Source organism: Aethalodelphis obliquidens, unplaced genomic scaffold (assembly GCF_003676395.1).
Source record: "Aethalodelphis obliquidens isolate GAN/ISIS:26980383/991018 unplaced genomic scaffold, ASM367639v1 scaffold61, whole genome shotgun sequence".
NCBI classification, from domain to species: Eukaryota; Metazoa; Chordata; class Mammalia; order Artiodactyla; family Delphinidae; genus Aethalodelphis; species Aethalodelphis obliquidens.
The window spans coordinates 6,002,652-6,030,446 of record NW_020838005.1 but is presented as its reverse complement, the minus strand read 5'-3'; the positions used below and the strand labels follow the sequence as shown (position 1 = coordinate 6,030,446).

The 27,795-nt window shown below is 41.6% G+C and overlaps 1 protein-coding gene across 5 annotated transcripts in view; it reads right to left on the bottom strand.

Moving 5' to 3' along the window:
• Window positions 1-27,795, bottom strand: part of MSRA (methionine sulfoxide reductase A) — a 371,535-nt gene that overhangs the window by 163,951 nt on the left and 179,789 nt on the right. For all 5 annotated transcript variants that reach the window (XM_027087936.1, XM_027087939.1, XM_027087938.1 and 2 more), the window contains one exon: window positions 27,445-27,564. In XM_027087936.1, the coding sequence (XP_026943737.1) occupies window positions 27,445-27,564 (120 nt within the window). The remainder of the gene's footprint in view (window positions 1-27,444; window positions 27,565-27,795) is intronic.

Genomic DNA, 27,795 nt, shown 5'->3' with positions numbered 1-27,795 from the left:
CCATACTGTTCTCCATAGTGGCTGTATCAATTTACATTCCCACCAACAGTGTAGGAAGGTTCCCTTTTCTCCACACCCTCTCCAGTATTTATTGTTTGTGGATTTTTTGATAGCCATTCTGACCAGTGTGAGGTGATACCTCATTGTAGTTTTGATTTGCATTTCTCTAATAATTGGCGATGTTGAACATCTTTTCATGTGCTTCTTGGCCATCTGTATGTCTTCTTTGGAGAAGTGTCTATTTAGGTCTTCTGCCCATTTTTTGATTGGGTTGTTTGTTTTGATGATATTAAGCCTCATGAGCTGTTTGTAAATTTTGGAGACTAATCCCTCATCGGTCACATCATTTGCAAATATTTTCTCCCAATCTGTGGGATGTCTTTTTGTTTTGTTTATGGTCTCCTTTGCTGTGCAAAAACTTCTGAGTTTTATTAGGTCCCATTTGTTTATTTTTGTTTTTATTTCCATTCTTCTGGGAGATGGATCAAAAAAGATATTGCTGCGATTTATGTCCCAGAGTGTTCTGCCTATGTTTTCCTCTAGGAGTTTTATAGTATCCAGTCTCACATTTAGGTCTTTAATCCATTTTGAGCTTATTATTGTGTATGGTGTTAAACAATGATCTAATTTCATTTTTTTACATGTAGCTGCTCAGTTTTCCCAGCACCATTTGTTGAAGAAACTGTCTTTCCACCATTGTGTAGTCTTGCCTCCTTTGTCGTAAATTAATTGGCCATAGGTGCGTGGGTTTATTTCTGTGCTTGGTATCCTGTTCCACTGATCTACATTTCTATTTTTGAGGCCAGATATTGCTTTGATGACTATAGTTTTTTTTAATTATTTATTTATTTTTTAATTTTTAAATTTATTTTTGGCTGTGTTGGGTCTTCATTGCTGCACGTGGGCTTTCTCTAGTTGCTGCGAGCAGGGGCTACCCTTTGTTGCAGTGCGAGGGCTTCTCATTGTGGTGGCTTCTCCTGTTGTGAAGCACAGGCTCTAGGTGCGCAGGCTTCAGTAGTTGCCGCACGCGAGCTCAGTAGTTGTGGGGCATGGGCTTAGTTGCTCCGCGGCATGTAGGATCTTCCCAGACCAGAGCTCGAACCTGTGTCCCCTGCATTGGCAGGCAGATTCATAACCACTGCACCACCAGGGAAGTCCCAATGACTACAGCTTTGTAGTATAGTCTGAAGTCAGGGAGTCTGATTCCTCCAGCTCCGTTTTTCTTTCTCAAGATTGCTTTGGCTATTCGGGGTAATTTGTGTCTCCACACAAATTTTAAGATTTTTTGTTCTAGTTCTGTGAAAAATGCCATTGGTAATTTGATAGGGATTGCACTGAATCTGTAGATTCCCTTGGGTAATATAGTCATTTTGACAATATTGATTCTTCCAGTCCACAAACATGGTATATCTTTCCATCTGTTAGTGTCGTCTTCAATTTCTTTCATCAGCATCTTATAGTTTTTGGAGCACAGGTCTCTTGTCTCCTTATTCCTAGGTATTTTATTCTTTTTGATGTGATGGTAAATGGGATTGTTCCTTGAATTTCTCTTTCTGATCTTTTGTTGGTGGTGTATAGAAATGCAGCAGATTTCTGTGTATTAATTTTGTAACCTGAGACTTTACCAAATTCATTGATGAGCTCTAGCAGTTTTCTGGTAGCATCTTTAGGATCTTCTATGTATAGTATCATGTCATCTGCAAACAGTGACAGTTTAGCTGCTTCTTTTCCAATTTGGATTCCTTTTATTTTTTTTTTTCTTCTCTGATTCCTGTAGCCAGGACTTCCAAAACTATGTTGAATAAAAGTGGCAAGAGTGGACATCCTTGTCTTGTTCCTGATCTTAGAGGAAATGCTTTCAGCTATTCACCATTGAGTATGATGTTAGCTGCAGGTTTGTCATATATGGCCTTTATTATGTTGAGGTAGGTTCCCTCTGTGCCCACTTTCTGGAGAGTTTTTATCGTAAATGGGTGCTGAATTTTGTCAAAAGCTTTTTCTGCATCTATTGGGATGATCATATGGGTTTTTTTCTTCAATATGTTGATGTAGTGTATCACACTGATTTGCGGATACCAAAAAATCCTTGCATCCCTGGGATAAATCCCACTTGATCCTGGTGTACTATCCTTTTAGTGTATTGTTGGATTCGGATTGCTAGTATTTTGTTGAGGATTTTTGCACTGATTTTGTTCATCAGTGATATTGGCCTGTAATTTTCTTTTTCTGTGGTATCTTTGTCTGGTTTTGGTATCAGGGTGATGGTGGCCTCATAGAATGAGTTTGGGAGTATTCCTTCCTCTGTAATTTTTTGGAACAGTTTCAGAAAGATAGGTGTTAGCTCTTCTCTAAATGTTTGATAGAATTTGCCTGTGAAGCCATCAGGTCCTGGACTTCTGTTTGTTGGGAGTTCATATAAAATTTGATAAAATAATTCACTATAACTTAGACTAAAACAAAATGCAAATAGATTCTGTTGAGTAATAAATAACTTGTTCATATCTATAATCTCAAACCTATACATGAATTGTTTTTAAGAATGAACTGATTATTTTGCTTTTATTTAGTCTACTTTTGAATAGACCATCATCCTTCATGGTTACTTATATCAATCCTAAAACCCATATGAATCTTACTAGAGTCATATCTAACTTGAGAACATTAAAATTTGGGACTTTCTAACTTGTAGACTTTCTCCCAAATCTACTGCAGATGCAATCACTCATGTATTAATTTATTCAGCAGACATTTATTTGATACCTGTTCTATGCCAGGTCCTAGACTAGGCTCTAGCGACCGGAACACAAATAAGACACAACCTCTGCATTAAGGAACTTACAGCTTAGAGTAAAATACAGGCTTGTAAGTCTATATAAAACAGACATGTGGAGGCTTTACTACAGAATTTGTATTTGAGCTAGGTCTTAAAGCATGAATAAGTGTGACAGTTAATTTTGTGTCAACTTGAATGGGTCACAGGGTGCCCAGATATTTGTTCAAACATGGGTGCATCCATAAGGGTGTTTCGGGATGATGTTAACAGGTGAATCAGTGGACTGAGTAAAGCAGATTGCCCTCTCTAAGGTGGGTCAGCATCAACCGATCAATTGAAGACCTGAGTAGAACAAAAAGATTAAGAGGGAACTCCTCCTGCCTGACTGCCTTCAAGCTGGGACTTGAAGAATGTCTACACATTCCTCCTGGGTCTTAAGTCTACCAGCTCTTGGACTAGAACTCACACCATTAGCTCTCCCGGATACCCAGTCTGCCGACTGAAAATCTTAGAACTTCTTAGTGATCATAATCCTATGAGGCAATTCCTTATAACAAATTCCTTAGATCGACGGTACACAGATAGATAGATAGACAGGTAGATAGATAGATAGATAGATAGACAGACAGATAGACCACCACCCTATAGGTTCTGTTTCTCTGGGGAACCCTGATAAATACAATAAGCTTTAAGTGAAGAAAATCATTTCAGATAGGGGAAGCAAGCTTTCATAAAGTTTTGGAGCCATGAAAGCATTCAGCACACTTGGATGGAAAATAGAAGAGACTGAAGAAAGAGAATAGTTAAGTTGTGAGGACTTAGAAAAGATGACTCACAGAAATTAAATCATGTAATGGAATTCCATGGTAAACTATTTTATAAATGAACAATCCTCTTTGTAATGCAAATAGACAGTTGACAGATCTAAAATTTTTAATGGAGATAAAACCATTTTTAATTGAATTTATGAGCAGGTGTTTCTTGCATGTAAAACACACAGTAATCTATTCCTAAAATTATGTGTCTATTTACTTATATTTTATAGTCTTCATAATTCCTAGAAAGATAGTTATAAAGAATTTTTATTATGAAAGTTTTCAAACATACAGAAAAGAAAAATAACAGTAAAATAAACCCCACCTGCCCACCTACCCTCTGGATGCAAAAATTACCAACATTTTAACATACTTACTTCATCAATTTCTTTTTTTCTTCCTTCCTTTTTCCTTCACTCTGTAGTATGTTAAAGCAAATTTCCTGCATCATTTTACACCTAAATAATTTCATATATAATTGCTAAAACAAGGATATTTCTGTTCATAACTGCAAAAACTGCAATACTCTCATCTAGCAAAATTAACAGTCACCCCTTAGCATCATCTAATTCCCAGTCCATATTCAAATTTCCCTGACTACTGCCCAAAAAAGTCTTTTTCAAGTGGTTGTTTTGTTTTCAAATCAATTTCCATCCATGATCCACACATCCTACTTGATATGGCTCTTAAATGTTATGTAATAGGCAATGCTTTTATAACTTATGGGCATATTTAAGAAACCAGGTCAGCTGTCCTCAGCATATCCTACATTCCAGATGTGCCCTACTGCTTCCTCAAGGTATGTGTCATGCAAAGTGTTTCTCTATCCCCTATATTTCCCATTAACTGGATGTTGGATCTAAGGTTTTGACTTTATTTAAATTCAACTATTTTAGCAAGAATTCTTCAAGACGGTGCTATGTACTTCATCTTACAGGAGATGTATAATGATGTGTGGCTGTTCTATTTTTAGTGATGCTAAGATTGATCAGTGGATTCAGTGGCGACAGCCATCTAACCTGTTCCCAGCAACATTTATCCTAATGGTTTCAGCAGGGCGAGCGCTGCCTAAAGAAACTACAGGTATACCTCTGTGGTACTGCGGGTTCAGTTGCAGACCAACGCAATAAAGCGAATATCACAATAAAGTGAGTCATAAAAATTTTTTTTGTTTCCCAATACATATGAAAGTTACATTTACACTATACTATAGTCTATTAAGTGTGCAATAGCATTATGTCTAAAAAATAATGTACACACCTTATTTTAAAAATACTTTATTGCTAAAAAATGCTAATCATAATCTGAGCCTTCAGTGAGTTGTAATCTTTCTGCAATAGTAATATCAAAGATAGATCACCATAACAATATAATAATAATGAAAAAGTTTGAAATATTGTGAGAATTACCAAAATGTGACAGAGAAACAAAGTAAGTAAATGCTGTTGGAAAAATGTCACCCACAGACCTGCTCGATGCAGGGTTGCCGCAAATCTTCAAATTGTTTTAAAAAATGCAGTATCTTCAAAACAGAATAAAGTAAAGAGCAATAAAAGAGGTAGGCCTATATTTCATTAGAGATTGCAAAATGGTGATCTTTCTAATTCTACAATTACTTCTGCATTAATAGCTAGAATTCTTCTATAGAGATGACTTGGTGATAAACTAATTTTAATTTTGGGGAATTAAAATATACGAAACAGGTCACTACAATTGACATACAATTCATTGCACTTTTTTATTTTTTTTTTTTGTGCGGTATGCGGGCCTCTCACTGTTGTGGCCTCTCCTGTTGCGGAGCACAGGCTGTGGACGCTTAGGCCCAGCGGCCATGGCTCATGGGCCCAGCCACTCCGCGGCATGTGGGATCCTCCCGGACCGGGACACGAACCTGTGTCCCCTGCATCGGCAGGCAGACCCTCAACCACTGCGCCACCAGGGAAGCCCCCAGATGTTTCCCAATTCACCTTTGTAATTCTTCCCTCTTACCCCTCACTGGTCCCATCCCCATGCAACCATTTCTGTTACAATAGATTAGTTTGTATTTTCTAGGGTTTTATATAAATTGAATCATACAGTGTGCACTCTTTTTTGTCTGGTTTCTTTCACTCAGCGTAACTGAGCGAACATAACTGAGTTTCTTTCACTCAGCATCCATGTTGTTGTGTGTATCAGTGATTTATTCCTTTTTATTGCTGAGTAGTATTTCATTGAATGGATGTACCACAATTTATTCACTGTTATGGGCATTTGAGTTGTTTCTCATTTGGGACTATTATGAATAAAGCTGCTATAAACATTCCTGTATAGATTATTGTATAAGTTTTCATTTCTTTTGGGTGAATACCCAGGAGTTAGACTGCTGGTTCATAATGTACACTTACATTTACACTATGAACCAGCAGTACATTTATGAGAAACTTCTAAATGGCTTTCCAAAGTGGTTGTGCCATTTGCATTCCCACCAGCAATGTATGAGAGGTCCAGTCACTCTGCATCCTCCTTAGTACTTGGTACTGTCAGTATTTTAACTTAATCATTCTAACAGGTTATAATGGTAGCTCAGTGTGGTTTTAATTTGCATTTCCCTGACAACTAATGATTTTGAGAATCTTTAGATGTTTTTATATGCCATCTGTATGTCTTCTTTGGTGACAGGTCTATTCAAATCTTTTGCCCACCTTTTTTAAAGTTGTTTGTTTCCGGGCTTCCCTGGTGGCGCAGTGGTTGAGAGTCCGCCTGCCGATGCAAGGGACATGGGTTCGTGCCCCAGTCCGGGAAGATCCCACATGCCGCAGAGCGGCTGGGCCTGTGAGCCATAGCTGCTGGGCCTGCACGTCCGGAGCCTGTGCTCCGTAGCGGGAGAGGCCACAGCAGTGAGGGGCCCGCATACCACACACACAAAAAAAAGTTTTAAAGTTGTTTGTTTCCTTACTATTGAGTTTTGAGTTCTTTATATAAAACCTTTTATTCTTCTATGGAATAGAAAAAGAGAGAGAGAGCTCATCAATGAGCTTTAAGCTATTTACTGCTCCAGGCAGCTGGGGGTTCAAAATAAAATAAAGCCCTCTTCCAAGGATGAAATGAGGTCTCTGCCAACTCAAGGTTTCAGTGATGGTGAAGCCAAGGGTGGGGAAAGACGCCTTGCTTTCTATGATGTTTGGATGCCCATCTTCTGCTGCACAGATTCCCATACTGCAATACCTTCAGCCTAACTGAACAGTTCCTTCCTTCCGAAGAAAAAACCCAAAGATCATGGAATCAACCTTTCCTAACTTCTTCATGGAGTCACACCTGAATGAGCTAATGACACACATTGTGTCAATATTCCATAAAATCAGAGAATTTGCAATACACCCACCCTTATGACACTTGATTCCCTGTACAGCATCCCTCACAAGTGTTTGGAAGTAAAGTTGGTCTGACGTGGTTTGAGTGACCCTATGCTAGTCCCTGGGCCATCCCCTCCCTCCTCTAGCCATCCACAGGAGGATCCTGCTTGGGATACGCTCAAACTGCCAGTCTTTAATTAGCAAAATTCGCTTTACCATTTTTTTATAATTAAACTTGGGTTAAAGTTTCCATTACATGAATAAGGCAACGGGTAATTTATACCTTATTTTTCATGTGTTTTCTTCAAAAAAAAAAGAAAAGAGACATACTTGCTGTCTTTTCTATGGAAAACAAATAGAAACATAACCCTCTACCAAAGGATATCATGTTGCCTTTTATATAGAATTTTGCAGCCCAGTGAATTATCTTGAAACAAAAATAGCTATTGATAGGCAGATGTTTTATTACTTAGAATCTGCTATACAAGTAAAACTTCCAAAGACAGATACATACCAAAACAATTTTTTCTGATAATATCTATCTTTTAACATCTTTATTGGAGTATAATTGCTTTACAATGGTGTGTTAGTTTCTGCTTTACAACAAAGTGAATCAGCTACATATATACATATATTCCCATCTGATAATATCTAATTAAAGAAAGACCAAACCTCCAATGTGAAACTTGAATGTCAAGTTTTCCAGTTCACACAAGAATATATTACTTCTACAGGAATGAAAACATCTCACTCCTTCACTGTTCAAACAATACTCTACACATCTGCATTATCTTCTTTGACACTCATAACAAAACCACAAGGTAGGTGAGAGGATAATTTTTCCACGATCACATAGAGAGCAAGTAGGAGCAACAAAGCTTATAGCCTAGTCTTCTGCCTCCAAATTCCATGCTTCTGTCACTGTATCCCTGCTTCCCCACAGGTAACACTTCCCCATGGTCCACACAAGTTTATGCCTGATGCATCTAGAAAACTCAAAGAATTAACAATGCTGTTCCAACTTGACAAAAGTGATCTTGTCATCATTGGTAACATGTTTCTTTTTTCATAAATGGTTATATAACATGACATATTTCTGATTCTGCTCTAAGTTCTGTTTCTTTAAGAAAAGAAATTCCTTTGAGCCTTTATTTTCCCACTGAAAAATAGTTGACAAAGGGATATCTTACAATGAAACCATTTAAAGGATTCAGAAAAACCAAGCATGGCTCACTCTGTGGTATCACTGCTTTGAGCACAATTGTGTGGATGAATTCTACCCTTTCCCATTATCTGAACACAACGTGTGGCAGCAAATTGCATTTTGTGGTAACAATGCATCTACACTGGCAAGAACTCTATTTTCAGCTGCCAATAAAGGCGATGGAGAAACATTCAAACCTGAAGACAAATGACCATGCGAGGAAACACAGAGCACCTGCGAATGCGTGTGGGGTTTGCCTTCTCTGCCTGTGCCATTGCATTCCAAGCTGCATCTTTTCCAGAAAGCTAAAGATAAGGGTCCCAAGAGGTGGGAAAAGGTTTCTGCTATAAAGTTGTGTGATAATGAAAAGAAGCTGAGTTGTACCTGGATTCTAGGAGGACAACATGAAATAATTCTATGCAATAGGTCAGCTCAGCGAGGTATCTGGAGATCCACTGAATGGCTTAGTGTAACCTGTTGAGAAGGTCAGCCCGTAGCCTTGCTCAGGAGGAATACTGGGTCACAGAGCCATACTGAAAGCCCATGATGGTGAAAGAACAACTCATGGCCTTAAAATGTTTGAAGTCAGGGTTGTTTTTTAAAATTCTTTACGGTGCAGAACTTGTTTGCACGTGTATTTAATTATGCAATAGCAATCTGCAGAGATCGTACTATTTGCCGGGCACTGCTCTAGATGATGAGGCTAGGGTAGTGAATAAGACAGCTGCCGAGGTACATGGTAAACAAATAATTTGTCAGAAAAGAGAAGGATGGTGTTGCGAGAATGTACAGTGCGGGGGTGGCGGGGGGGATGGGGGGCAACCTAATCTAGGGAGTGGAGGGGGAGATGCCCCAGACATGAAATATTACAGACGAGTGATGACTGGAATGAAAGAATAGTGTCTCCCCTTGTCTCTTCTACTCTTTCTAGAAAACATTTGTCAGTCACATACTCTCCCCCCAAATGTCTTGAGTGCCAATAAAAGCTATTCCGTTAGATGAGAATGAAGTGGTCCCACTTGGTTTAAAAATGAATAAATGAATTGCTTGCTGTAGTTGGAACAGTGGAAGGCAAGTACTCATATACACGTCCATCTCCTCCATTCATCCAAGATGAATTCCTTTAACACAGGAATGTCCTGCTCATCTTCAGATTTACCCATTTAGTTGCTTATTCAACAAACATTTATTAAATGGCACTAGGGTTATAAAGATAAATTAGAGGTCTTGGCCCTTAAAGAAACTCCTGCTCCAGGCATGGAGAAAAACGGTCATCGTGCTAGGGTAAGTGCAACGAGGGAAATATGCTAAGGGGGACAGGGAGATGCAGGGAGAGCTGGTCTAGCCTCGGGGCCCAGGCCTGGGGTGAGGGAAGCTTCCTGGACGAGGGAAGGCCAGTTCTCATGGTGCCTCCAAACAAAAAAATGTGCAAGTAATTTTTTTCTGGATGAAAGAATGCATGGCCCACCCACTAACAGTAATGCTGTACACGTAGAGAGCACATTCTCCCAGCGTGCTCATGAGGCCACTAAAAGGTACCCTTCTCCTTGTTTGGCAGATAAGGAAATCAGTGTTAGGAGACGCTAAACGCCTTACTCCTGGTCCCCCAGCAGATGTAAGGGACTGTCAGAACACAAACGCCTCCATCTGCTGACTTCTATTCTAATGCCCCTTTCTGTATATCTCTACTGCTTTTCAGAAAGAAAGTACATCGCTGGGGTCAGGAGCACAGTGGAAGGCAGAACACTAGGGCCCATAAAGAATCCCCAGAGATGAAATGACCAGCTCCAATCCTGTGTCGTGGAACCTGAGTCATACACTTATATACTAAGGTCGATGGAATGGTGCTAAAAACTCCTCCTCTCATAAGTACCTGACAAGCACAGACAAAACCCCCGATATCCCTACACGGCCCTATTTAGTCTCCAAATCAACTCCTTCCCTGTCTATGAGCTGCTCTCTTCAGCCACTGCAGCCTCTCCTCCCGCTGGGTCTTCACAATGAGAACCCAAACAAACTTCTCTTTGCACTGTTCCTATGAATGGCAGAGAGAGTGCCCGCGTTGTTTGGGACATAATTACGTGATTAAGCACTGCATCCTCTCCAGGAATTCTAAAGTGCCATAATCACCACAACAGGAGGGGGTGGTGGGTAAACAACGGGTAATCATTGCTGTTGTCAAGGTTTTAAACTTGAGTCCAGGACTATGTTGGTCCCCATTAAAAGGGAAGAAGCTTACTTCTTACCCCAACTATGTTCATATCAAGAAATATATATAATCAAGAATATAACGAAACACTGATTGCCCTTAATGACCTTATTATTCTTTCATTAAATGTATTATGAAAACTGGGCAATGTATTTTAGTGGGGTGTTTTTTGAGTGTCGTACATGTTTAATGTATGGTTAACCTTTGCATTTAAACATGATGGTGCTGGTAGAAGATTCCTATAACCATGTGTGGATAAAGAGACCACATGCCTTTTACTATATTGCACATATGTCAAAAGACTGTGGGGCGGGGGGCTTCCCTGGTGGCACAGTGGTTGAGAGTCCGCCTGCCGATGCAGGGGACACAGGTTTGTGCCCCGGTCTGGGAAGATCCCACATGCCGTGGAGCGGCTGGGCCCGTGAGCCATGGCCACTGAGCCTGCGTGTCTGGAGCCTGTGCTCCGCAAGGCGAGAGGCCACAACAGTGAGAGGCCCGCGTACCGAAAAAAAAAAAAAAGACTGTGGGGTTCTTGCACCATAAGCAAAAATTAATCCTAAATGGATAACAGACCTAAATGTATATGTCAGACTATACAACTTCTAGAAAAAAATATAGGAAAATCTTTGTGAATGTGGATTAGGCAAAGATTTCTTAGATATGATGTCGTATCTAAGAGGACGATCCACAAAATAATAAATTGATAAAGTGGCCCTCATCAAAATTTAAAACTTCTACTCTTCAAAAGATACTGTTAAAAGAATGCGAAGACAAGCCACAGACTCAGAGAAAACATCTGCAAATCATACATCTGATAAAGGGCCTGTAAACATAATATATAAAGAATTCTCAAAACCCTAAAATTAGAAAATAATCCAATAAAAATGTATGAGAGATATGAATAGACAATTTTATGAAAGATATACAGATGGCAAGTAAGAACCTTAAAAAATACTCAATATCATTTAGTCATTAGAGAAATGCACGTGAAAAGCACAAAGCTGTATCAATGCACATCTATTAGAATGACTCAAATTGAAAAGACTGACCATACGAAGTGTTGGTGAAAATGTGGAGCAACTGGAACTCTCACACATAACCAGAAGGAATGTAAAATGGTACAACCACTTTGGAAAACAGCTTGGCAATGTTTTAAAAAGTTAAACATATACCTACCATGTGACTGAGTCATTCCATTTCTTGGTATTTATCCAAAAGAAATAAAGGTATATGTCCACACAAAGACTTAGACATGAGTGTTTATGGCAGTGTTATCTGTAATAGCCAAACTGAAAACAATCCAAATATTAACCAACAGGTGAATGGATGGTATATCTACACAATGGAATACTGTTCAGCAATGCAAAGGAACAAACCCTTGCTAAATACAAAAACCACCGAATCTCAAAACGACGGTGTTGAATAAAGGAAGCCAGACAAGTATGATAATCATATGTGTCTGATTCCGTATAAAACTCTACAAAATGCAAATTTATCTAGAAATTTGAGGAAGCAGATCAGAGGTTGGCTGGGCATGGGGGTTAGGGTGCTGGTGGCAGGGTGGCAGGGAGCAAGGGGGGATAAGGAAGGCAGGGAAGAGGAATTACAAAGGTGCATGAGACAACTTTGAGGGTGATAGATATGTTCAATATTGATTGTGGAGTTGGTTTTACAGTGTCTACAAATGTTAAAACTTATCAAAGTGTATACTTTAAATATGTATAGTCTACCGTATGTCAATTATATCACAATAGAACTGTTTCTAAAAATGTAGTATATTAAAAAAAAAAAATGACCAGCGTCCTGACCAAGTCCCTGCTATAGGCCAGCTGTCTGACAGTGGTATGTCATTAACCTTCTGGAGTTTCTACTTCCCACTGTGTAAAAAGAGATGATTCCAAAGGCCCTTCCAGCTCTGCCAATTTGGTTGAGCCATGGGTCACTCATTCCAGTGGTCATCACAGTTCGTGACGACCTCAGGACCTTTCAGTCATCCTACAGACCTGGCTGAGAGGAAGGGCCCTGAGCTGATGCCTGCCTAGAAGACCCCAGTGATGTCCCTGTCCTGCCCAAATCACCATCCACTGTGCATCGTGATCTTCCCGGAGTCAAGAATCGACCCTGACTCCATGTGGCTGCTGCAGACCAGCCCGCACCCCTGGCCTCTCTCTTCTCTCCCCACCACCTTGTGTTTGGCCAAGTCTCCACCAGCCAGCCGCTTGGAACCGGAGCTCAGGTCTGATTCTGGAATATAGATTGGCCTCTCCTACATGCAGGACTTAATTGGGTAAACACCAGCAGGATACTTAGCCTCGGCATCAAATCAGCCACAGGTGAAAAGTGAGCAACGGCACTCCATCTCTCGTTTTCCTGAAGCAAAGGCAAAACCCTCAGTGTGTCGTGGCCTAACCCTAGAAGCCGCCCTGACTCACCCACGCCCCCTCACACCGGCTTGGTGGCAGCACACACTCAGAGATGGGTTTGAAGCTTCCTCTCCCTCTGAGGGCCGACTTGACCCCTACTTCCCCCATTTGACTCTCGCTTCAGTCTCTTCAACACACCGGCCTATCTATCCATTTCACTGACTTCCTAGGACCCTCTCCTTTGGCCTCTCACTTCATTCCAGGTTATTTTATTTCCTTGGACTTGATATACGAGATTGTACCCCTGGCCCATCCATCGAGGCTAAAGGTTTCTCACTGACTAGTCATCTAAACTCAGTAACCATGTATGCGAGAAGGTATCCTTCACCCCACCTGCCCTTCTCCCTCTTCACCCTGAGCACTCCAGCCATGCCCTTAGGCCTACCCACCTGTTCACTCCTGCTTGTCCAAGCAGCTCAGGCCCCGCCCGACAGCCAGCTCCCTGCTGCACCCACCTGGGCCCAACCTGCAGCAGCTTTGCCTGGCAACTCCGGCTTCAGCCCAGACAGCCAGAGTTCCAACAAACAAGTTAAAATGTATCTGGAAACGCCACAGAATAGAAAACTTTGAAAAAGATTCAATGCTGAGTTTCTAGGGGAAAAAAACCCTTAGAATCAAATATATCTTACAATTAGTTTAAACTAGGTGCACATAATTGATAATAGTTTCATTCTACAATAAGATTTTTTTGGACAATTAAGGAAGTGGCATACTATTACACAAGGTGAACTGCCACAGGCTAACAGCTGGAGTTCTCATAAGCTACTGGACATGAGGGAAGCCCAGTTTAGCAGAGACTTAATGACACAGGTATAGTCTGAGGGCAAACAGTATACTCTGGGTATAGATATAGTTTGAGGGTGAATTTTAATAGAGGATTGGCTTCTAGAAGAGTAGCTCTTTAGTCAAAACTTATCCCTAAGTTTGAAGTCTATCTTCTAAAAAAGTAATGGTTTTACCGAGTCCAAGCTCATACCGCTCGCTGCACGACAGGTCAATAGAGAGGAATAGGACTTTATTCGGAAAGCCAGCAGACCATGAAGATGGTGGACTCAGGTCCCAAAGAAACATCTTGCCTGAATTCAGGTTTCTTTTATACTAAAATCAGAAGGAATAAAGTCAAACATTTCCTGGTTCAGTCAGCCTCCAGAGGGGATGTGTTCATTTCTTCCTCCCTGCAGTCATTCACAGGTGGGCCTGGTCAGGATGTTTCCTGTGAGCTAAACAAAGGTATTTTAGCTGAATGCTCATTACCTGGGAGGCAGGGTTCCCAGAGATGGGCCATTTTGTATAATTTAAGCTTATAGGCAACATCTCTCTAGTGATTACCTTGTAACAGAATACAAAGGGTCTTCACTATTACAATGTATGTGCACCTTCATGAAAACAACAACTAATCTCTCCTGCCTCCCACTGTATCTGGCACAGGGACTTTTGCAGAGCAGGTGATGAGTTTTTAAATGCCTTCAGTGGAGACCCTAACATGAGTGTGCACACCTACTAAATGTATATAAAAGTGCTGAGTGTGTAGCAGCTTAAAAATGTGCCAATTCATTCATTTCATCATCAAATGAAAAGGTTAGTACCATCAGAGTTGACTATAGCTATTGTGTACACGATTAAAGTGTCATAAAAGGAGTCACACAGAATTATTTTTTGTTTTAGTTCAATACTATTTGGTTTTAAAATGAAGGCTTCATCTTTTCTACATCTTATACTGTATTTTGAAAACCAAACCACATTCTGTAGTTCTTTTCAAGAAAGTTATCTTTCATTTTGTGCTTAGAGTAAAAATTCAGTGTTAAGAAAATTTATTTCAAATATAGTTTGCATATATATCAAATACCCAAATATTATTTCCCTTTCCAGTGCTCTGAATGTCATATGATTACAACATTCGGAAGCGACATGAAAAGGTCAGGTCTTGCAAAGACAAATGAAAGACAATAAGTCCTCGGACAAAAAACGCTTTATAAACATACACACCGATGATGGGATTTCCTTTATTCTTACTGAATTTCATTTGTTTTTCTCCCCACCAGTGCAAATGGCTATTCCCTTCCCTTTTAGATGGTGGGCACCCTGGTTCTACCTCTGCCCAAGTGTGGTGTCATTAGGTCAACCTGATGCGTCCTTGGATTACCCAGCAGGCACTGAGGTCCCTGGCTATCCAATTCATGCAATGAATCGTCCATCTGTTGCCCTAAATTCAGGCTACGTGACCAGCACATCTGCACCTGTCGACATAGGAGCTGTCTCGCTTACGTGCTTGTGCAGCTAGCACTGTGAGGTGTTCTCCCTCTCCCCTCCTCTGCCCTAAGGAGCAAAGGAAACATTGCTGGTTCTCTATTCCATGGATCTTGGGCTACATGCAGCTTTTTCACTCCACTTTCATCACTAACCAGAATTCTGTGCCCTGTACAACTGGCCCAGGCACGGTGGCACTCAGTAGCTTTTGCTTGTTTGTCATGTGTGATTCTTCACTTAGAAGCGGAGCTTTTATTCTGCTGCAACTGGTCCAAATTACAGAGTGAGCCTCATTCATCAATGACTCGCCTACACACAGTCGCTGATTTCTCCCATTTCTTTCCCATTTATTCTGACAGATCTTACAGTTATTGTGTCCACTTTGTCTGGGGAGTGTTTGTCTCCAGTCCAAATTTGGAAACAAACCGAAATAACGAGGTTCTATTTTTCTTTTCTGGAACTTTCGTATCTTACAGCATCTCAGGGAAACAGGTCCAGGCCCCCTTTCTGGAATTTCTGTGCTGAGGTTACCTGAGTATAACAAAGCGGAACCATGAGCAACAGAGCCGCCCATCCGCGAGGTAAGAGTGAGGCCGGCAGAGCCTAAAGCACCAATGTCAGGAACACCAGTGTGCAGAGCAAAGCTGCAAACCCAAAGAGAAAAGCCCAGGACGTTTGCAAAGGCCAAGTCAGAGAATGGAAAATAAGATATACCCTGTGCGATACGTGTCACCGGACATTTGTCCAAACTCACAGAGTGAACAACACCAAGAGTGAACCGTAATGCAAACTATGGAGTCTGGGTGATAGTGATGTGTCAAGGTAGGGTCATCAACTGTAACAAATGTACCATCTGGTGGAGATGGTAATAGTAGGGGAGACCACGGGACGGGGGCAGAGGGTATATGGGCAATCTCTGTACCTTCCTCTTAATTTTGCTGTGAACCTAAAACTCCTCTAAAAAATAAAGTTTATTAATTAAAAAATGTTATTGAAGAGCCCAAAACAGATAGCTTCTTCCCATGCCGACCCCACCTGCACCCCCAGTATGTGGCTTAGCCATTATATAACCCGACTCTCCAAGGTGGACAGATGGTTTTCCCTGGAGCATTTTCAAACTACCAAATACAACTCAACAAGCCTTAAACAGATTTTTTAAGGTGACAGGTTTTTTTTCTTCTGCACAAAGATACGCAAGTTCAGGCACCTATGACTTTTTGTCAACCCCCCCTTCAGCAGCAAGGCAGGTTCAGGGACAGGGCCTGGGTATGACAGTAGCCAACAGTTCCTTACCTCCAGAAAGGAGGAGGGGAGGGAGGGCTTTAAAATAAATATGCTCAAGGCACCAGAACTGAAACAAAATGGATAGAGACAAGTGATTGGGAGGAACTGGAGGCTCTGGGCCTCTGATGGGAGACTCAGAACTCACACAAAAACGCTTATGCTTAGGGCTCCTGGGTACATCTTGGCGCCTGGGTATATCTCTGAGAAGGTAGAGAATAAAAGGCGCCATTCTCATGCCTTCCAGCACTTTACCTCTGGATGGTCTGCCTGACAATCCTGGGGACTTTGTAACTTCCAGTATGCAGCCTTAAAGCAGGCACAAGTGTGGAATGTGGTCAGAGAGGGGAGCTCTCCTTTAGCGTATGACGTGGTCGGGAGGGCTTCTCCTTTGGTGCGTAGTGTGGTCGGGAGGTCTTCTCCTTAAGTGTGTGATGTGGTCGGGAGGGCTTCTCCTTTGGTGCGTAGTGTGGTCGGGAGGTCTTCTCCTTTAGTGTATGAAGTAGCCGGGGAGGTCTTCTCCTTAAGCGTGTGATGCGGTCGGGAGGTCTTCTCCTTTAGTGTGTAATGTGGTTGGGTGGTCTTCTCCTTTTCAATGTATGTTTCAGCCCAGGGTGAAATCGTCCCTGGTCCTCAACTGCTTTCTAGACTTAGCCCCAAGGAAGCACCTCCTTGGCCTGAAGAACGAGGACAGTGTAGGGGGAGCCCCCTCCACTAATCAGAGTACCTTGGACACTGTGTTTTAATAATAGACTTCTGTGCAAAATCTTTATCTGATGAAGACATTCTAATGCTTACCAAAAGTTTCAAGACTTACTGAAACAGATGACCTCTAAGATACATCCAACGAAAAGAAAAAGAAATCCATGTTTCTATAGATCAAGTTCATCTAAATAGTTTTGGACCACCAGACATTTTTTAATAAACCATTTTCTAAAATCTAGTTTATTCCTACAAGAACTTCATTGCTTAATTTAATATCTTTTGAAGTATCCTAAAATGCTCAAGAAAGGCATGTGAAAATGCATTTATTGGAAATGCATAAAGAAAAAGCTTAGAAGGACACAGTCTGAAATACAAACTCTGTTTTCTTCAAAAGAAATGCCATCAGACGAGATGGCTGGGACCTCTAACTAGTGGGTGACACTCCGAGTAACTTTCTGCTCCAGAGGGCTTTGTACCCTTGTAAGTGGAGGCGACAATGCTGCCCTATTTCACAGGCCTGTGACAAAGCTCAGCCTCTGGAAATGTTTTGTAGATTTTATAAACCAGCAATTAATATAAGCTACTATTATAATAATATTTGTTGAGAGTTTTGTGTTATAAACTGTTCTAAACCTAAGATGGGCAACATGTAAGTCACCAGTTCTTATGACTTTCTAGGACTATTGTAATTATAATGGTAGTGGAGTAGAAAAGCAATGTATCCTTAACCACAGGAAAGAAGAAGAAACACAGGGAAGGGAAGGAGAAGTGGAGAGAGAATATGACAAGAAGAAGAGGAAGGAGACAGCTACAAGTAAGAGGGCCCGACTCTCTTGTGGGTAAGCATCCTCCTCAGGAAGCTTCTGCCCCAGAGACAGGGCACTGGCTCCCATGTGCAAAGCCTGAAGAGGCTGAGGTCAGCTCTTTCCCTCGGCGTCCCCAACAGACCCTGCAATTCCACGCATCAGAGCCCAGGATTTATTAAGCAAAGCCTGGCCCACAGCTGAGAGGACTCAGTGGCCTGTGACTGATTCGCATGCTGATGAGGCCCCAGCAAATCTGAGGCAGGCCTGGCACACAGCAGTGACCTCTTCGGAAGCTGCTCCATTCCTACTGGGTGATTCGCTCACATGATGGGCGACTGTGTTTTCATACGAGTCCCTTGCAGTTTCAACTTGGCAGATGGGACAGCAATTGACCCAGATATTTATTTTTAATGTAACTTAGACAAGAAAGAAAGAAAGAAAAAGAAAGAAAGAAAAGGAAAGAAAGAAAGAAAGAAAGAAAGAAAGAAAGAAAGAAAGAAAGAAAGAAAGAAAATAGGAAAGAAAAAAAGAAAGGAGGAAAGGAAAAAGAAATAAATAAAACTAATTCTCAGGCTTTCAAAATTGCCAGTCATTATGAAGTAATTAAGACCCAAAGTATCACATAAAATTCCTAGAGAAGCTCAACCCCCTATAAGGTTTTTTTCTGGCTCCATTATATGTGATTTGAAAATATCAGTGTAGGCACATTCATCAATTGCTTTTGCAATTATGTTTTAAGAACTGCTTGCTATAGCAAATTCCTCTTCACATCACTCCTAAATCCTTGAGAATATAATCCCGAAACAATGAAAGAACAACTTATTTCTAGCACTGGATGAGTATAAGGAATGTTTTTATTATTGTTCCTTTTCATTTAATTGGACTATTCAAATTTTACCATCAGATATGCTGAAATATTGACACATTTAACTACTTAGAGTCTGTCAGTCTGTTGATCTTTGACCACTACACCTGTTCCCAGCAGCGAATTAAGCTGCTCAAGGAGAGAGGTGACAGAACAACTAAACAACCCAGAGAAAACGAAAACATCAAGGACATATGAAGAATATACTGAACATGCAATATCTTCAGAGACTCCACAAAGAATCAAAATTCATTTGCCACCTCTCCTCTTAAACGACAAACAACAGACACTGACATACTGGAGTCTTTGGCTGCTAAACCCGACAGGGAAGGAAAGGCATGAATGCTTCCTTCACCACCTGAGGAGGGAGGTCTTGTGCTGCCTCATGTTTTGGTGTTTGCCAGCTGTCAGCCCTTTGAAGCTATAGAAATATCTTCTTCCTCCTCTGTGATGTCTAATGCTGTATTGAATTATTGTAGCAAACTCAAAATATCTCTAGCAAAGGGCACGCATGTCTATTTTGTTTCAGCTTTGGGAACTTTGGACAGCCCATTAGCACGGTGGTTCCACGGCTGTGTGAGCACGAGAGATCACGTGATTTTGTCAAGCCTCTGCACAAGTACAGGTGCTCCGGGGTTCTAGAATCCAGGCATGAAGGGCATACTGGTGAAGACCAAAAGCTTCTCTGAGCTCAGTAAGACTGCATGAATGTGTCTTTCATTTTCACAACGTCATCTCCCTTGCAGACTGAAAATCCGAAGTAGCCGTGAGAGAGATGGTTACTCAGACCTTCAGCACCTGCCTGGTGGACAAATCGATTTGCAGACTGTTCCCAACTCTGCAGGCCCCACGGCCCACAGCCCAGGCTGGAAACCAGACCTGCAGAAGCTCTGAAAGAGGGCAAGGCAACAACACCTGCTGGTCGAATGATTTCCTTTCTGGCTCCAAGGTCAGGAGAAACGAGAGATGCCAGCACACTGGTTAACATGAGAGGCTCCAGCACGCTCTGCTGTCACACCCTCAGCTCGGCTCCCGGCTATAGCACACAGCACTGAGAGCATCCAGCAGACACAAGAACTATTAAAAAACCCCAGGGCTTCCCCGATGGTGCAGTGGTTGAGAGTCCGCCTGCTGATGCAGGGGACAAGGGTTCATACCCCAGTCCGGGAAGATGCCACATGCTGCGGAGCGGCTGGGCCCGTCAGCCATGGCCGCTGAGCCTGTGTGTCTGGAGCCTGTGCTCCGCAACCAGAGAGGCCACAAGAGTGAGAGGCCCGCGTACCGTAAAAAAAAATAAATTTTAAAAATATTTTAAAAAATTTAAAACCCCAGTACTCAATTAAAAAAAAAAAATCCAGCCTAACTGAAATGATAATTGATCTCTCAAAATCTTAATTCAAACTCAACAGCCACCTCCACTCTGAATTCTTTTTTTTTTTTATTTTTTGCGGCACGCAGGCCTCTCACTGTTGTGACCTCTCCCGCTGCGGAGCACAGGCTCCGGACGCACAGGCTCAGCGGCCATGGCTCACGGGCCCAGCCGCTCCGCGGCATGTGGGGTCTTCCTGGCCCGGGGCACGAACCCACGTCCCCTGCATCGGCAGGCGGACTCTCAACCACTGCGCCACCAGGGAAGCCCCACTCTGAATTCTTGATCGCCATCCTCACTTAAAAGGGCATGATGCGTGGAGAAGTTGTATTTGGTCCTAGAACCCAGGTTATAACTAGGAGTCACAGGACCCCTGACCTTGGAGCTTGCTTTCTGCCTGGTGGTTTGAGAGAGGTAAGCATTTTCACCCTGCCTGCTACAAGTTCAAGGTTAATTTTATGTCTAATATAAGAGGAGCAAAAAGTGATCAAATTGCTTATAGCAAGAACTGAACACCAGAATTCTGGCATCTTCAGTGATATGTCAATAACTTAGTAATTTACCTTGACTGACATTGAAAAGAGTACAATAGGACTTACTATGCACTAAAGAGAGATTTAATGTAGTCTGCAAGGAATTTAGAAAGAGTTTTACATTGCTTGGTAAAATCTGCTAATAACAGAACTCATCACTACTTTGAAAAAGAATGGGGTCATTAATCTCATGCAAGATACATAGACATGCACATCCACCCAAACACTTCAGAAATTGTCAAACTAAAAAAGTATATTGAGTTTTTTTATATTAGTGGGGAAATTATTCAATGCTTTGTTAGAGCTCTGAAGCATCGAGGAAATAAGGATTTGCATTTGGAGAGGGTGGTGGATATGACCTATTGAGAACACAGAAGAGAAAAGGAAGAAAACGGCTTCGGCTTGTTGCGCTGCGTGCACGTTCTGTGGGCTGAGCCCAGGCCCCTGCCAAGCGACGCTTCCTGACCCATCATTTTATCTTTAATATACCCAAGAGCTAGAGTGATAGAAAGCTTATGTCCTGGATTTCCTACTCCCAATATGAAATAATTTTATTTTCAAATAAGAACCTTACCACAACCCTATGGGCTTCATAAAGCAGCGCTGTCCCCATTTTACAAGAGAGGCAACTGAGTCCAAAGAGTGGGACAGCCTCGGCATGGACACCACCGGAAGGTGACAGGAGCCTCCCACTCTGCTCCTCCCAAGCCCTGGCTCCAGCTCGGGACTTCTACCAAACACGTTGCATGAATCCACCAGAGTATTCTGTTGATAAAGAAAAGCGTCTGGGCCTCAGCTTTTCTATGGTGACTGTATAAATCTCTCTTATGAGAGAAAGTTGTACAGTCCCTTTCATGCTTCTGGTTTTGGTGCCACTCGGCTGTGCAGATTTCTAAAAGCTTTTGAATAGACTGATAAACATGGAATTGTTCTGAACATCTGTAAGCAAAATGCGAAAAGATATTACCCAGTGAATGAACATCCTGGGTTTTCTTGCCAGAAATGGGGTTATTTGTGTATTAGGCTAATGCACTGAAATTAACCCAGAATGCTTATCCATTGCAGAATGTCTTTTCATATTTTCATCTGTGTAGTCGTTATTATAAAATGTAAGAATAATTCTCTATCAGGGTATTCAAGAAACTGAATAGCTCAATTACTTCTAAAATCAACGTAGGAAAGCAACAGCATGCCATTTAATCAGTTGGTTTGCATAACAAATGTGTAGTTTGTGTGAGTGTGTGTGTGTGTGTGTGTGTGTGTGTGTGTGTGTGTGTGTGTGTCTCTCTAAAGCCAGGGTCAGCACAACTCTTTAAATGTGAAAGATCAAGCTTTCATTTAACTACAGAGAAAGAATTCTGGAAGACAGGTACTAGCATTTTTCAACTTGGTATCACATACAATGATATGAAGTACTTAGTACAATGTCTTGTATGCAGTACATTCCCAATCAATGGTGAATTTAATTCATCAAGAAAGCCTACACGAAATTTAGGCTCTTCCTGGCTGTTCCCTTCTAGGTTTTTATGGGTTCTCCAGTGCCAGGCATACACTGAGCTGTTAAGGAATACCTTGTGAATGAATGAATCCTTAGAAATCATTTCAGGAACAGAATGATGGCCACTAAGACTTAAATTACTTCTCAGCACATGTCTTAGAGACAGATCTGAGACGCAACAAGAAACAGTAGCCAAACAGTGGCTGTGAGCAATGCTACCCTGCGTCCAAGCTGAGACTGGGTTCTTGGGGCAGGAGCTGGTGATGGGCAGCTCTCAGAGGACTCAGAATTCAGGCCTAAAATACCTGAGAGATGCAAGTTTCTCAGGCTGTGAGCTCCAGCACTAATTGATGAATCTGAGGAAAGGAAGTTTAAGTGCCTATTATAGGAGGGTGGTCACTTTTAAAACAGGTTTAAATGAAATGATGGACATGTGAGGGACGTGGAGTCTCTAGGGAAACGCAAGGAGGCAATCACAGACTTTGGAAAATCATGGCAGTCAGGCTTCTGACTCTCAGCTCTGAAGGCCAAATTCCATTTCTACACTGAATGTAACCCACGGTTAATTGAATATGGAGAGAATGACCTGTGTAGACTAAACTCACAATAGACTGAGATATACTTCTCAGAATAGCATTTCATTGAATTTGAAATGAGAAGTAGAACTGTCTGGCTGACCTGGTCTCCTTGCATTCTCTTCCTGTAAATAATCTCCACGGGAGGACAAAAGACGAGAAGTTTCTACAGAGTGTGTATCAGAACAAGACGAGTTAGTGATAGAACCTAAAAGTGTCATGGTGTCAGGCTCTGGGAGTCTGTCCAGCAGCCAAACCTTACAGAGCAACCCGGGAGGGGGGGGGTGCCAGCAGGACCTCCCCTTTCCCAGGCCGGCTTGGCAGACCTGGCTGACCAGCCTCCCTGCTAAGGTTCTCTTCTTTTCCTTTTACATACATCAGGGCATTCCGTCAGGTTACTCTGAGGTCCCAAAGACCCAAAAGCCAAGCTCTCTTCTAAGTGATTGCCTATCTTGGCTCTGATGCATTACAGGCTTATTTTATACCTCATTCCCAAAAGGCAACTTTGCAAACGCTTCAGGAACTGTTTTCCCCATGGGTCTTCTACATGTGTTAGGCTCTAGACTCACACAGATCACCCAGCATGTAACAGACCCCTTGGTGAGCCGTTAATAAATGTCACCATGGGGTCCACCTCCTCTCCTGGCTGTTACTAGAAGTCATATGTCTTTTCCACGTGCCGAAGCACAACTCCAATCGCTGGCCCATCTGGAGCCACACAGAAACACCATTCAGACATTGATATGCAGCCTGTCTGGACACACACCTGCTTTCACATTCACATGCATACCCGCTAGCAAGCAGGCATGACCAACTTCAGCCAATGGCTCTGGTTCCATGGCTTGTGATCACCAATCTGTTCGCCAAGACAATACTTGTGGAAGCTCTGACACAAGCTCTGACTCTAGAAGCATCTCCCAGATGATCGGTCAGGGTAGAAGGGAGTGGTAAAGCTAGCCCAGTGGGTTTTGAGAACCCCTTCCTGAGTGCTAGCCCTATAATTCTGGCACCTGCCCCCAAAAAACCCAATGGCACCTCAGGCTCAGGCGTCCTGCTCTGTGAGAGAAGGCAGTTGCCACACAATCCAGGTCCCTGGGCTTCTTTTCTTGAAGGAAGGCAAGAAGGAAGGAAGAAAGGAAAACCTTTACAAAAGACTCCTGGTTGTGACCAAAGTTTTACAAGCTTAATTGCAAACACAAGAGTAAGCAATTTGGAAATTAATGCAAATACTGGAGCACAGACTAGTATTTCTCTCACATGAAACCTCAGCAACGATTATACATCTTAGCAGAGGCTGGGTTTTTCTTTCTTGCAAGGCAGACCCCTCCAGGGCTGACTTGTTCAACAAGGCTTTGAGCACCTGAGGCCCCAGTAGGGAGGCCTAACCAGTATAACCTGCTTTCTGTCTCCCCCATCCCTCTCCTTGGTCAAAAATCTTTAATTAGCTGGGGACCTCGTTTGTTCTCCTTCCCTGCTATTCCCAGGGATCTGAAGGCTCCACCACTTCTGTGCTAGAGAGCCCTTTCTATCACAGCTTCTGTCTGCCTTTTTGTTTTTCCCTTTCATGATCAGAACAAAAAAAAAAGCCTGGGGAAAGAAATCATCTCTCCTTCTGAGTCTGGATAAGACCCTATAACTATCTTTTTCCAATCAGGAACAAGTTTCCATGACAACCATGCTTCCGGATGCCACCGCTAACTTAGCAGGTAGTGCTCACATCAAATAGAGAGTTCTTTACCAACCTCCGTGGTTTCTGTACTTCACTGTTGCTACAGGCCTCTAACGCACCAGATGTCTGCATGAACTGTATCTTAAAAGGGTTTTCTCCTTTTTCCTTTTAAACATCAGAAAGACCCAAAAAAACTGCTTGGTATTTTCCTTACAGTAATCATTAAAAAGCATACCGATAGATTCAAAAGTATACATGAAAGAGAATATGTGGAGGAGGGAAGCATAAATAGGTGGATGGAGAATGGCTGCGCCGTGATGACAGCTGGGTGACTTACACCACAGTCAGTGGCATAGGTTTTGAGCTGAGAGCTAATGAGATCGGGAGATATGACCTCAGGTAAGTTACTTATTCTCTCTGAGCCTCAACACTCCCTCTGTAAAAAAGCAGAAACTGAGGCCCTTCGTGGGGCTGTCTGAAAGATTAGATGGAAAAAAGCAAAGATGCAAAAAGTGCTTGTTACAGTGTCTGGCACATAGTAGGAGTTCAACAAAGGGCAATTATCATGTTGTTCTTGTTAGGGTGAAGAACTGAATTGAAGAGAGTCTGAGCAAACCAGCAACCACGATATTCTAATTGATGATTAACATTTTGCTGGTAGACAGTAACAGTATAAGCAGTAGATATCTGGAGGTTTTCTTAGCAACTTTTTGTCTTAGGCTATTAAGTCATGTCTGCAATTACAGGAAGGAATCTATTCATTTCCATTCCTAAGATTTAAGAGGATACACCTGGGCAATCTCCAGGGTTCATCTGAATCTCTCTATTTATAGTTCTGCATAAGCATTTGTTTAATTTTGAAACAGAAGGAGAGGAAAAAAATGGATTAACCATTAACGTATTTTGTTCGATATTCCACATTCTCAACACCGATCAGAATTATTTCAATTCTTCTCCAGAAGCAAGAAAAAGAAGAATATGTATATTTTCATGATATTTTCATTGTTGCACAGTTCAAATTTCATTTAAAAATCAGAATTCATACTGTAGCAAACAAATCGACACGCTCATTATCGAACAAACTCCCAAACTCCAATTCCCCCCCGCCACCTACATTCGCAGTGCCCTCAAAGAGCTGAGAGGGCCCTCCACAAATAACGCCAATGCAAACCTTTATTTTTAAACGATAAGACTATTTACATATTTTTTTAAAATCCCATTTCTGTCAATGTGGTGTGGGCTGTATATTAGATAAACTCTCCCTATTAAGAACTCTTAAGATAGTAAATAAAATATTCTTTTAAAAAATGTATTTTACAGTATGCATGTGCCTCAAGAAATTCAAAACAGAACTATCATACGATCCAGCAACCTCTCTTCTGGGTATACACACAAAGGAAGTGAAATCCGTATCTTAAAGAGACATCTGTGCTCCCAAGTGCACTGCAGCATAATTCACAATAGCCAAGGTATGAAACAACTTAAATGTCCATCAATGAAGGGATAAAGAAGATGTGGCACATACACACGGAACACTATTCAGCCTAAAAAAATGAAGGAAATTCTGCCATTTGCAACAACATGAGTGAGCCTGTAGGACACTATGCTAAGTGAAATAAACTAGACACAGAAAAAGAATACTGCACCGTCTCACTTATAAGTGGAGTCTAAAAAAATCGAACTCACAGAAGCAGAGAGTAGAATGGTGGTTACCAGGGAAATGGGGAGATGTTGGTCAAAGGGTACAAACGTTTATTTATGTAAGATGAATTAGCTGTAGAGATACACATGGTGACTGTACTTAGTAATACTGTATTGTATACTTGGAATTTGCTAAGAGAGTAGATCAAAGGTGCTCTCACCACACAAAAAAAGTACATGAGGAGATTGGTATGTTAATTAGCTTAACTATTAGTAATTGTTTCACTATGTATATCAAAGTATCATGTTGTACACCTTAAATATATACCATTTTTATATTTAAAATGAAAAAAAATTTTTAAGAGAAAAATAATGTGTTTTAAATGCAACCAGAGCTGGCAGAAAGATAAAAGGAAATCCTTGAAGGCCAGAAATAACAAAACAAAACAAATTCCAGAAAGGTTATCTGGTAATTGAGCTAGAATTTGCCATGGAGGCAACTGCCTATCCCGGTCAGCAAATATTTTTCTGTAAAGGGCCAGATCATAAACATTTTAGGTTTCACAGGCCATACTGTCTCAGATGCATCCAATCAACTGCAACTGTGACATGAAAACATTCACAGATAACATAAATAAATAGTCATGTCTGTGTTTAAAAAAAAAAAACTTTATATAAACAGGCAGCAGGCAGGATTTAGCCTGCAAGCCACAGTTTGACAATCCCTTCATTATAGCCTGATTTTTAGTGTCTTTCCCTCAAGAAAACAAGTCTGGTATATGACATATTTGTCCCAGGTGATAGAGTGATGTGGTGATGGTCCCAATTTCTTCACATCTCCCTGTACACCTGCCTTTGGGAAGTCCCTCCCACACAGATTCTGGGCTAGACCATGTGACCTGCTTTGGTCAATGGGACCAATAGTGAATGTGACTCAGAGACTTGAAAAGTACTAGCAGAATGGTGCTTGCCCTCTCTTACTGCTCCTAATCTCTGCATCCGCCATCACATGAATTCACCCAGGCCAGTGTGTGAAGACATACGTTCCATCATCCCCATTACCCCAGGCAAGAGGAAGTGACAGCCAGCAGCAACTGCCAGATGTATGGGCGAAGCCATCAAAGGCCAACTAGCCCCCAGGCAACCCACCAGTTGACTGGAATCACATGAATGAACCCAGATGAAACCAGCAGAAGAACCACCAGGCTGAGCTTAGTCTAAATTGCTGACCCACAGAATCATAAGGTAACAAATGATTGTTTTAGCGATTAAGTTTCAGGGTGATTTTTCTGCAACAAACGCTAAATGACACATTCCGTAGGAAGTCTATTATCTTCTAAAAATATGAAGTGAAAGGCCAGCAAGTATATTTATAGAAACGGGCAAGAGAAGACTGAGAAAACACACAAAAAAATTATTTCCATTTTAAAGATCCTGTCATCCGCCAGCAGGGACAAGTCCGTCCTTGTTCCTTATATGATAGAGCAAATTCTTCCTACCTGAGCAGACTTCCTCATAAGTAGGATTGGGAGTGTAGCCTCCTGCATAACCAACTTGAGTTGAATATACTCCTTTCAGGGTCCAGAATTTCCTTTCAGCTCCCCAGAAACAGCCCATTCCTAAGAAAAAATACGATACTGGTTAGTCCTTTGTCAAAAACAAGGTGGTCATTGCATATCAGAAACCCTGTTACACTAGAAAAGAGAAGTTGTTCCTGTCATCTGGTAATCAAAAATGACTAAGATCTTATGTTTTAAAGAAGTAGAGTTTTTAACATCTAAAAAGAATTTTATTTAAGGTTATTTTAACAGAATGTCTCTTTGCTTTAGTTGTGCAAAAACTTAGAAAGC